This window comes from Apodemus sylvaticus, chromosome 13 (genome assembly GCF_947179515.1).
Source record: "Apodemus sylvaticus chromosome 13, mApoSyl1.1, whole genome shotgun sequence".
Lineage (NCBI taxonomy): Eukaryota > Metazoa > Chordata > Mammalia > Rodentia > Muridae > Apodemus > Apodemus sylvaticus.
In genome coordinates this window covers 67,615,621-67,627,033 of record NC_067484.1, presented here as the reverse complement: position 1 = coordinate 67,627,033, position 11,413 = coordinate 67,615,621, and the positions used below count along the sequence as shown (strand labels likewise).

The following is an 11,413-nucleotide window of genomic DNA, read 5'->3' as shown; positions in this document are numbered from 1 at the left end:
GGCCACAAAGAATCAAGGAGACAAAGAGTTTCAAAAGGCATAAGAGGCCAAAGTTTGGAAACTGTCAGGGCTGCCGGAGTCTTGATAAGACAATGAACCCAGCCGGGCAGCAGAAGGAGCTGGAGAAGCGGCTAGCTGCTGGCCATACGGTTAGGCGCCAGGGTAAGAGTTGAGCTGCCAGGGCAAAGGGAAGCAAAGAGCAGAGTCGTTTTAGATGAGCCCCTCCCAGACAGACGGAAGCTCAGATGGGAGGCAGCGGTTTGAGTAGGCTGCACACACAGGGTGGTCTTTGCCTGTCTGCTGCTTGCTGCATACACAGAGTGGTCAGATGACAGGTAGGTGGGTGGGTGCCATCGCCACCACAGTGCTATCAGTTCACTCCTTTATTGGGTCCAGATGAGACAGTCACACACTTCCCTTGGTCTGGTGTGTCCAGTGAATTCTTGGTTTTTGTTTTTGTTTCTGCAACTTTATTTGACATTCAGCAGGTTAGTTATTGTCCACATAAATAACATCTGTAGATTTTTTAAAAATGTGGTAACAGGCATGTCAGTTACCAATGTGTTGAGCTTGTTTGGTGAATCCTCATCCTCATTACTTTTCCTGGGTATACAGACTTGAACACTATACAGAACATTCCTTATTCCCTTGGCCCAGATGGCTTTATTGAGCCTAGTTTCAACATCTGGAATTCCCATCTCCTTCAGGGCAAATTTCCAGATTTCTTTGAGTGCCTGAGGGACACGGTTCTTGAAGCCCACTCCACGGATGCACTTGTGAATGTTGATGGTGTATTCTCAGGTCACCATCTCGTTGATAGCAGAACAGCCCTTCTTCTCGCCACCCTTTGTAGGAGCCATTCTGCTGGGTCCAAGTTGGAAAGGACAGGTGTGTGGGGGGGACTGTGGGAAAGAAAGTCACATTGAGTTCTTGGGCTTTTAATACATACATTTGTCCCTAAAATCTCATCTCACACAGATAAATTTACAGGGAACATTCTACTCCCAGGAATAAGTCATATATCAGTCTGTGCCATGTGGGTGGTGCCAGACAGATGGAACTGTTCACATGTCCACTCAGGTGCAGTTGTCCCACATCTTCAAAATAGAGTCAACGGCTGCTTGTATGCTAGAATCTCTCAGGGCAAGGCACAGTCTGGGGGGAAAAATCACCGTTTTAAACAACATAGAATATCTTTGGGCACCGCACAGCCTGATCCCTGCATAATCCCCATTTAAAGACTTATATTTTTGGCTGGGGACATGGTTCATTTGGTAAGATTCCTGCAGTGCAAGCCGGAGATCGGGAATTCAGAACCCCAGCACCTAGGTAGAAGCTGGGTCTGGGCGTGGGCGTCTGTAACCCTAGTACAGGCAAGGGGAGGTGGCTGGAGACAGGTGAATTCTGGGGCTTCCTGGCCAGCCAATTTAGCACAAAAAGCAAGCTTTAGGTTCAGTGAAAGAGTCGGTCTCAAAAACCATGGCAACGAGCAGTGGAAGAGGATACTGGAAGGCAAATTCTGGCCTCCACATGTGCTCCTGGGCAAATTCAAGTCTCTCTCTCTCTGTGTAAGAGGGATCACTCAGAGCCAGGTGCTAATGCATATCTATAATCTTAGCACCCAGGGGTGGAGGCAGGAGGATTTATGTGAATTCAAAACCAGCCTGGGTTACACAGGTCAGCCAAATTGATGCTGGAGCTGGATGATGCACATTTGCACTATCAAGTGTGGCAACCCATATAGTCCAATTATAGCATCATTTCTGGGATGCGGGAACACACAGACTTGAAGTATATTATTGGTAGGATAGAGAGATGGCTCAGTGGTTAAGAGCACTTGTTCTTGCAAAGGACCTGAATTTGATTTCTAGAACCCACATGCTGGCTCACGGCCTCCATCTCTGCTTCCATTCCCAGGGGGATTCACTGCACTCTTCTTACCTCTGTGGACACGAGGCACACGTTTAGTGCACAGGCACACATGTGACCAAAACAATAGCATAAAAGAGATGAATATAAATCATGTGCTTTGATAAGGGAGTCAGCTTAGCATATTTCTAATGTTTCTCTTTTTTGTATTTGTAATTGAATATTAGTGATCGTCCATGGAAGAAACTTTCCCCTTGATCTTACTGTTATCTCTTATTTGGTTCATCTCTGGGTCACTATCAATAATATAATCAACTAGGCCTCTAATTAATTCCAAATCTAATGTGTACTTGTAACATTTATAACCTTTCATTTGGTTTTTGAGATAGGCCCTGGATATTAGTTTGCACTGGCTTTGGAGGGGTGACCCTTTGCTTCACCCCTTCCTTCTGTTCCGGTTACAGGCATGTGCCACCATGCTTGACTTAATACAGCTACATTGGCAGTGATGTTTGGGCAACATTTATGCCTTAGCAACAGCTATGCCAGTTTGTTTGGTAACCTCCTCAGCTGCGTTTGTGATCCAACGATAACACAGAGTGTACACAGAGTGTCTGTGACAGCCAGCTTGGGTCCACAGAGCATGTGGCCATTATTATCTGTCCCTTTATGGGCGATCACTAAGCTCTGCCCTGAGCTAAGCTTTTGTGCAGGCACGCTCATGACTTTAGGGTCTTTCTCCTTTCCTTAACACTCTTCCTTCCCAGACCTTTCCTAATTATCCCATGTAGTCTCATAACTCTTACTGTTCCTCAGCTCAACAGGGCTACAATTGAGTAGTTCTCTCTCTCTCTCTCTCTCTCTCTCTCTCTCTCTCTCTCTCTCTGTATGTGTGTGTGTGTCTGTCTGTCTGTCTGTCCTTCTAGGGATTAAACCCTTGTTCATACTACAAAGGTACTCCATTACTGAATTTAGCTCCAACTTGGTATTTTTAACCTTAAGCATAATTGCTATAGACCACCCCAGCAGGGTATGGGGGTCCCTGGGATGAGGGTTCTCGAAGTCCAGGTGGGTAAGGATTCGGCGGTGACAAACAGAAACAAGCACAGAGGCAGTTTGATTCTGAGTGTATTTTGCAGCTCTCAAGCAGGGAATTTTATACATAAAACCAAACATGACACATCTCTTAGAAACCATATCCAGAGAAACAATTGTGAATACCAACAAGAATCACTTGGCACAGTAAAATACAAAAATCATCCAAGCATTACAACTCTGGAACTATGTATTCAGTGAATCACAAACAGAACAGGTAATGTCATCATCAAAAACATAACAATTCTAAAAGAACATAGTCAATAGGGCGATCATTCAAGGCTAGTGGCATGTTCCCAAGAACAGGTTAATAAATTTTTATGGTCAGTGCTCTTAACCGCTGAGCTAAATTTCCAGCCCCTATGATTAATTATTGCTTAACATCTAATGCCTGATTTTTTTTTTTATAAATCTTCAAAGTATAAATTTAGACTATTTCAATTCTTTCTAATTAAGAGTTTCTTTACCATATACCAAAATCCATTTCTGATGACACATGTGCAGCCATATGAAATTTTATTGTTGGAAAAGTTTTTATCATAATAATTTTGTAAACGATTTGAAAAGTAACGCTTTGGTTCCCCTGGAGATAAGGTCATGTTAGAGACCCATCTCAAGGGCTGGTTTTGTACCCATCATTCTTGCTTAAGATCATTGTCTAGGCTACCAGGAACCTGTAGGAAAGAAAAGGAATGAAAGAGACCAAAAAAGAAAAATTGCCCTGAGAACTACAGCTCAATTGTTTTCTCTGGCCGAGCGTTCCACAACCAGTTCCAGGAGCCCTCCTTCTTTTGAAGTCTAATGCCTCAGTCTGTGGAACTTGTCACACAGATTCTACTGGGGTCAATGTGGCACATCATCTTCGACGGGTGCTTACTCTCTACTCTATTTCAGTGTGAAGACCCAAAGGTTGGTCCTTCAATGCCCTGCTTTTCTTTCCATGCACTGAGCGGTGCTCACATTTATGTCAGGCAGACTTGACTCTTCTCTGACCCTATCACTCCCTAGCTGAACAAGCGCTGTGGATTTCTTGAATCTGGGTATCTGCTGAGGGCATTTGTTATGAAAATTAGAGAGATGGTATATGATAGTGTCTGAGACCCAGGAAATGCTTTACAATAGTGGCAGTTACCAGTGGCTAACTTCTTTATTTGGAATGTGAAGAAATTACCTTTGCCCTTAAGAAAACTCATGGCAAGGCAGTGTGACTAAAAGAAAAAACACTCTTCTAGGAGAAGTGGAACAGCGTGGTTCAGCTGGAGCTCTGTAAGGAAGCTGCAGCAGCTCAGATGAGACGCTAGACTACTGCAGCTTTGAACAAATTGAACAGACACTTGACTTCTTAGAAGCTGAGCCCTGCTAGGTCAGGCCTCCTATGCATATGGAAGGCCACATCTGTTTCAGAGGTTTTTATCTAAGGTAGAGAAGGAAAGCGAGGCAGACATGAGCTACACCCCCACTTCTCCATGTTTTCATTCCTAGGACGGATGATTCTGCACCAGCAAGTCACATAAAGACTGTTGTGCATAGAAAATATTACTGTGGCTCTCTGGGGAAATAAGTTTCTAAGTGCAGCAATCTGAAATGAATAACTTTCCTAGTGGAAGTTCTTTTGACAACATCTGGGAATGAAGCTGGGTGCAGTTTTCTCAGTCTCAGATTACCCTCCCTATTAGCCTAATGTGTACCAGGGTGGGTCGACAGGTCAAGCAATGCAGCCTCCTGCATTGTTGCTGGGCTATTGTTGCTGGGCAGTGATGATGCATGCCTTTAGTCCCAGGCCCAGCACTTGGGAGGCAGAGGCAGGTGGATCTCTAAGTTTGAGGCCAGCCTGGTCTACAGAGTGAGTTCCAGGACAGTGTCTAGAAAAAAAAAAACCCAAAAAGACTATTGTTTATATAATTTGTATATATTGGACTCATATGCAAGCAGCATATAGACATTAAGGGAAACATAAGAGAAGGAAGACAGCAACTCCTCCTTCAGAAACAGCCAGCAAGATGGTGCAGTTGTTGTAGCAGCCATATGTGACAGGACAGACAGAAGCTTTTTAATTTTTTCTTACTTATAAATTTAGACAGAGTAGCCTGATTTCTATTTTCCACTGATGCTACATGCTTTTAAATTTCAAATCAGACTCCTCCCCCTTTCCTTATATAAGCCCACATGGAAGGACATTATGTGTGTCTGGTCCGTTGTAGCAAATAGCATTTGAAGATTGTCTTTCTGGGTTTGACGTGTTGCTCAGAGTCAGAGCGCTTGCCTTGCACACACAAAGCGCTGGCTTCAGCTCCCAGCACTGAAGAGGAAAAGGAAGAAGAAGGAAGAAAAGGAGCGGGCAGCTTAGCAGACATCCTAGCTTAGCATGGGGCGAAGTCCCTCCTCTCTCACAGACCTCCTAACTCATCCACTCTCTGCATGTAAACAAATAGTCAATGCTAATACTTAGAAACAGGGAGCTATATAGGGACTTGGACGTGGAAACACAGACTGATAAATATTCACCCTAGATGGCATTCAAATGTGATTAACATATGTATTTTGTGTGTATGGGTGTTTCTCTGCATGACTGTGCACCATGTGTCTACGGTGCTCTTAGAGGTTAAAAGAGGACTCAGATCTCCTCAGACTAGAGTTACAAAACAGATGGTTGTGAGCCACCAAGTGGGTGCTAGGGATTGACCCTGGGTCCCCTGGATAAGCAGCTTGTGCTCTTAACAGCAACCATCTCTCCAGCTCTATAGAATTTCCCCCCTCAGAGACAGGGTTTTTCCGTGTAGCCCTGGCCGCCCTTGAACTCAAAGTTCTGACTCCTGAGTGCTGTGAGAGCTGCTATTGCCTGGCTTTTAAAAAAAAAAACTGAATATAATGTATTCATATATACAAAAATCTTGGAGTAGTTCAAAGCAGCTATGCTTTTTAAAAATATAGCTAATACATAAAGATATATCTAAAGTTAAAAAATTAGAGGCAAAGACATCCCTACTGTTATAATCAACTGCAGAATACTAACTTGGAAAAATGATGAAAAAGAAACAGAAATTGTAACATGCTTTAAGGATTCTTTCTAGTCCCTCATCCATGATGGAAGTGTGCTTAGTAGCGATTGTAGACAGCTAGATATGATAAAAAGAAACAGCCCCAGCCTTCAATATAGCCATACTCTTCATATGTTGTAGAAAATGGAGGACACTCTTGGTTCAACAAAGCTTATAATTTAAACTGTGTGATAATGTTTAAGAAAGCTGGTTTAATAGGCTTGCATTCCAGCCTTCTCCCTCAGCGGCTCAGGGTCAGTGAGTAAAATAGTGAATCCTTATGCACAATTTCCTCATCTGTGAACTGCTGCTCATAGGAACTCCTACACCCAAGTGAGGAGAGCTCTGAGTTTGGCGAGGTTAGCTCTCTCTTGACATGGCCTTGGCACATGTTCCTGCTAAAGATAATTCCTTCAAGTTTTGACTTTGGTATCACTTCCTCGGAGAGTTTTGTTTCAGGTAATATAGTTTCTGTATCAACAGAAAAATTACTAATCGGCTGCGTACATTAGGCTCTAATAAAAATAACCCAGTCTTAAGCTTTAGGGTCAGCAACTCCATTCTGTAAAGGGTAAGGCACATCCTTCAGAGTTTGCACATCACACTAGAAGGAAGAGGCAGTGTTACAATCAAACTTTATTTGAGGCTAGTTAAATGTCAATGTACATACATCCTCAGGGTCTTGCCTGGCGGGATGAGGCCCCTGACCTGTGGCTGGCTTACCTCTGAGGATGGCAGTTATGAAGGGAACAGAAAGGAACCTCAACCCTGCAGGGAGGCGACTACAGTGACTCCCGGAAAGCTGCGGCGGCGGAGGGGCGCGGCAGGGCCTAGCGGGGCGGGGCAGAGTGCGGAGGGGGCGGGGCGGCGCAGCGCCGTCGTCATCGTCGTCCCGCCTCCTCTCCAGGGGCCGCGGCGGAGCCTCGGCGGCGGCGCTCAGTGCCTGAGGAGAGCGTCGCAGCGTCGGCAGCGTCCATCCACACGCCGCGGCGCGAACCTCTCGGCCTCCCGGCGACACCCAGCCGCGGCGCCCGCGCCACATCAGCTCTCTCGCTCGCCCTCCTTCCCTGAGGCCGGCTGCGCCATGGCCTTGGCGTTGGCGGCGCTGGCGGCCGTGGAGCCTGCCTGCGGCAGCGGGTACCAGCAGGTGAGCGGCCCCAGGCCCGCCCCGCCCCGCCCTCCGCCGGCCACTCGACGCCCGGGCTTTGCAGGCCGCGCCGGGCCTCGGCTGGACCCCGAGGCCTGGGCCTGTCGCGGCTCGGGCCAGCGGGGCGGGACCTCGTTAACCCTGGTTCCCAGGTCGGGCGGGGCCCGGAGGCTGAACTCGTGGCGCTGTAGGGGCCGCGACCAAGAGGCATCAGTTTTTCCTTTTCAGCTTTGGTTTGATGTCATTGGAAAGTCAGGGGGCGAGAAAAAAAAATTTTTTTAAGCCAAAAAGGTAAAGGAAATGGGTTGAGAAGATCCTAATCACCAGTGCCTCTGCCAGCGGCTGTCCGCAGCGAGGTGTGATTACGCAGGCTTTCAGAGCCTCGTTTCTGTCCAAACCCATCCCCCTCGCTCCCTTTAAAGACTCGAGTCAAAAAATGAAGCGAGAGAGGAGCCCGCAGCTTTCTATCGATTTGAAAGAGGCGATGCTTGGCTGGAAAGGCCCCAAAATGTAGGGCTACGTGAGGCTGCAGGGCGTGTGCCCGGGTGTATTTTGCACGCTTAGAAATGACGTTTAAGAGATTTAATAACATATCTAGGGAGGAAATATATCCAGATGATTGGGTTATTATCTGCTGTGCGATTCTGTAAATTGAGGCCCTAGGGAAAAGAGATTTTTTTCCCCCTTCCCGGTGTGTGACTGTGTTTCCTAGGGAATTTAGAGACCGTTTTTTTTTGGGGGGGGGGAGGTATTAATCTAAAATATAATCGTGGGAGTTAAGCCAGAGTTGTTGATTAAAACCGCAGGCAACTGCTTCTGTTTTGTCAATTTTAAATGTTTTCAGTATTATTTGCATACAAAAATGTCAATCCTGCTTTTTTGGCATAAAATGGCGTGAATTAAGCGATCTACGTTTACTACGTTGTAGAAATAAAACCAGAACGATTAAAGCGTGTTGCAGATTAACCCTGTCGCGGTCAGTTGCTGGTTTGTTTTGCTGTCTTCAGCGTTGCGTTGTAATCCATCCGCCCTTCTTCCCGCCCCCGCGCCCCCCTCCCGCCTCCTCCTCTGCTCGGACTCCTGAAATGACTAGTTAAGAATTTAGCCTCCTGGTTTTATTAACGCCCCAAATTGTGGCCATGCAGACTGATCTTTACGTCTTCACAGCCTTTATTCTACGACCTTGGATGAGACTCCGGGTGCTTCCCTGCTTTAATAAATTCGAATCATAGATGTCATTAGATTTTCATCAGACATGTTTACAAATCCTCCGAACCTTCTAGTGTCAGTCTTTTCATTCCCGACGAGGATGCGCAGAAGAACTCTGGATTTCTTTGTACTGCCATCTTACTGAGCTATGGGGTAATGCTAGTTGACTGCTATAATACAGAAAATTGTTAGAATATTAAAATTATGCTTTTGTTGACTTCGTGTTTCATAGCTTTTTAATTATGCAGAATTTAGGTTATGTTAGAGACGGGCCATCTTTAATATCGTTACCATCAAAGTAATTCTTTTGCTGGGCATGGTGGCTCATGTCTATAATTCTAGCAATTGGGAGGCTGAAGAAGGAAAATTGAAAGTTTAAGGCCAGCCTGGATTGCCAAATTAGTTGCAACCCAGCCTGAGATACAGGAAGACGCTGCCTCCACAACAACAAAATAAATTTGAAAAAATAATCTTCAATAACACATGAAAAAAAATCTTAGAAGAAATTATAAAACATTAAAACCAAAAATGTCTAGCCAAATACAAATCTATTCCCAAAAATTAATACGTAGGCACATATTCTTGTAGATTAGAGCTATGTAAAAATACAGAAGTGTGATCGGTATGCAGGTGCACAGGTAAGGAGTGCTGGTGCTGACTGTGTACCCGTCACAGCGGGCGTGGTTTACATCCATTCTCATTGAACCCCTAAAACACTTTTGTGAGGTTCTCATTTATAGGTGGCAAAATCTAGTCTCAGGAGTCTCAGTGACTTGCTCAAGTTCACAAAACTGCAAAATTATGATAAGAGTGTTCATTTACTCACCTATATAAGAGGCTCGTGGCCCAAAGACAGGTTGTATCCATTAGCAAGATAGGTATGTATACACTTATATTATATACTCATGAATGTAGGCAGGCACATATTTATGCATTCATGCAATTTCATGAGCTCCTAATCAACTTGGATGTGCCCATAGTCTCAGGCATGTGCATTCACTGTCATGTGGTTTTTGTGCACATAGACAAATGCACATGATGATCATTAGTAATACAGGATTTTCAAATCGCCTGTTTTTTTTTTTTTCCTTTTTCTGTTCAGTGTTGAAGGCAAGGCCTCCAACCCAGGGCCTTCCACTTTCTACACAAGCCCTGTGCCACTGAGCTTTCTCTCTAGCCCCTCTGTCAGCTGTTTGTAATGCCTGTGTGGCATGTAACTGCGTGGCTGAGCCATGGCGGAGTTACCCATCGGTAGGCAGTCCTAAGAATATTTATGGAGTTTGTTATCCACATACCCGTCACTGTTCTTTTTTAGTGTGTAATCAGAGACTATACATATTTAAAAAGCTTTTGAATTATAGAATGCTGGTGAAGTGTCCAGGCCACTTGATAGGAACATGTGAGCTTTTCTTTAGGCTGTCACATAGGCAGTTGTGACTTCTTTTGGTCTGTTTATATGAGGTGGTTCTCCAGCCAAGCAGTGCTAATGCAAAGCCTTAGGATTCATTCAGAATTGCTAACACTGCTGGCCTCCTTTGCTTTTATGGGGTTTTATTGATGTATGCACAACTCCAATTTAGTATGCTGACAGTTTATAGACAGGCTGGGCTTAGTTTCCCTATAGCATGATTTTCCCTCCTTTTTGCAGTTTTAAAAGTGAGACTATATCCAATATATATTGAACAGAGTTTCAGAAAGGCTAGGTAGGCTCTTTCCCAGCTGTGGCTAGTGCAAGGAGGACATCACTTGCTGGTCGTCCATTATCCTTACTGCAGTTGCAATAGATCTTTGCCTCTATAGCATGAATTTTGTTACCTCTTGCTCGATGTTTCGACATTTTTGAATTCTATGTAAGTGGTCAGTGCTTCAATATACATTAAAAACAAACCACAGGGGCTGGAGAGATGGCTCAGCGGTTAAGAGCACTGACTGCTCTTCCAGAGGTCCTGAGTTCAAATCCCAGCAACCACATGGTGGCTCACAACCATCTGTAATGAGATCTGACACCCTCTTCTGGAGTGTCTAAAGACAGCTACAGTGTACTCACATATAATAAATTAATAAATCTTTAAAAAAAAACCAAAAAAACAAACAAACCACAGAATGTGCTGTTTTAGACATAGCTCAAAGCCCGCTGAGGAAGTTGCTTGCAGTCATCACCGGTAAGTTTGTATAGCATGCCAGATGACATCATAAACCAGGCATAGATTAGGCAATTAATGTCATCTCTTTAACAGGTGTAACTATATTTGGTGAAGTTCTTAGAAGATGGGCTAGATGATCATTAGTAATACAGGATTTCACGTTTGTTATAAAGTTTCAGAAGTTACAGTTATAGCACAGGTTATCTCTTTTGTGTCTTGTCAGTTTTAAGGATTATTTTCTATGTTTGTGGCCAAATGGTTAGATATCAAAGAAAATGTATGAAAATGTATCTAAAGCAGGACACAGTGGTTGGTGGGTGCACTCATGTGATTTCATGCTCTGGAGGCTGATAGGATGGTGGCCTCCAGGCCTGTCTTAAACAAACATAGGTACATTGTTTATGGAAGATAAATAAATTGTATCTTTGAAAGTTTTTTTAGAATTGTATAAAACAAACATAAGTATACCATATTAACTTTTTATCCCCTTGCCTCTTTTGGTGCTAGGGAGTAGCTGTGTGCTAGGGAGTAGCTATGTGCTTCTGCCACTGAGCACCTCCCACCCTAAGCAGGTTTAAGTTCAGTCTGCCAGCATTAAGTGGATTCACATGTGTATGAAACCAGCCCTGTGTCTGTGCCCATTAAACAATACTCCTCTTTGCTTGTTCCAGCCTGTCAACCAGACACCAGCGTAAGTGCAATCGGTTATTTCTCCTTTTGTAACTTTCTTTTTTCCGTCAACCTATCATCTAGACTCATCCAAATAGTAGGTATCAGAATTTCTTTCTTAAGGCAGAACAATATTTTCTTGTATGCTTGTTTTTTTGAGATGGAATCTCTTGTACTATGGCCTGACCTCATTTTATACACACATACTCACACTCACACACACACTCACACACACACACGGA

General features: G+C 44.3%; 1 protein-coding gene and 1 pseudogene across 2 annotated transcripts in view; one reads left to right on the top strand and one right to left on the bottom strand.

The window, feature by feature from the left end:
- Positions 1–268: 268 nt before the first annotated feature.
- LOC127663901 (60S ribosomal protein L31-like) lies at positions 269–895 on the bottom strand (annotated as a pseudogene).
- Positions 896–6,907: 6,012 nt separating this feature from the next.
- Positions 6,908–11,413, top strand: part of Ndfip1 (Nedd4 family interacting protein 1) — a 40,763-nt gene continuing 36,257 nt past the window's right edge. Inside the window, exon 1 of one of the 2 annotated variants that reach the window (XM_052155387.1) lies at positions 6,908–7,149. In XM_052155387.1, the coding sequence (XP_052011347.1) occupies positions 7,087–7,149 (63 nt within the window). In that variant the 5' untranslated portion in view covers positions 6,908–7,086. The remainder of the gene's footprint in view (positions 7,150–11,413) is intronic. The other variant, XM_052155386.1, reaches the window with a different exon arrangement.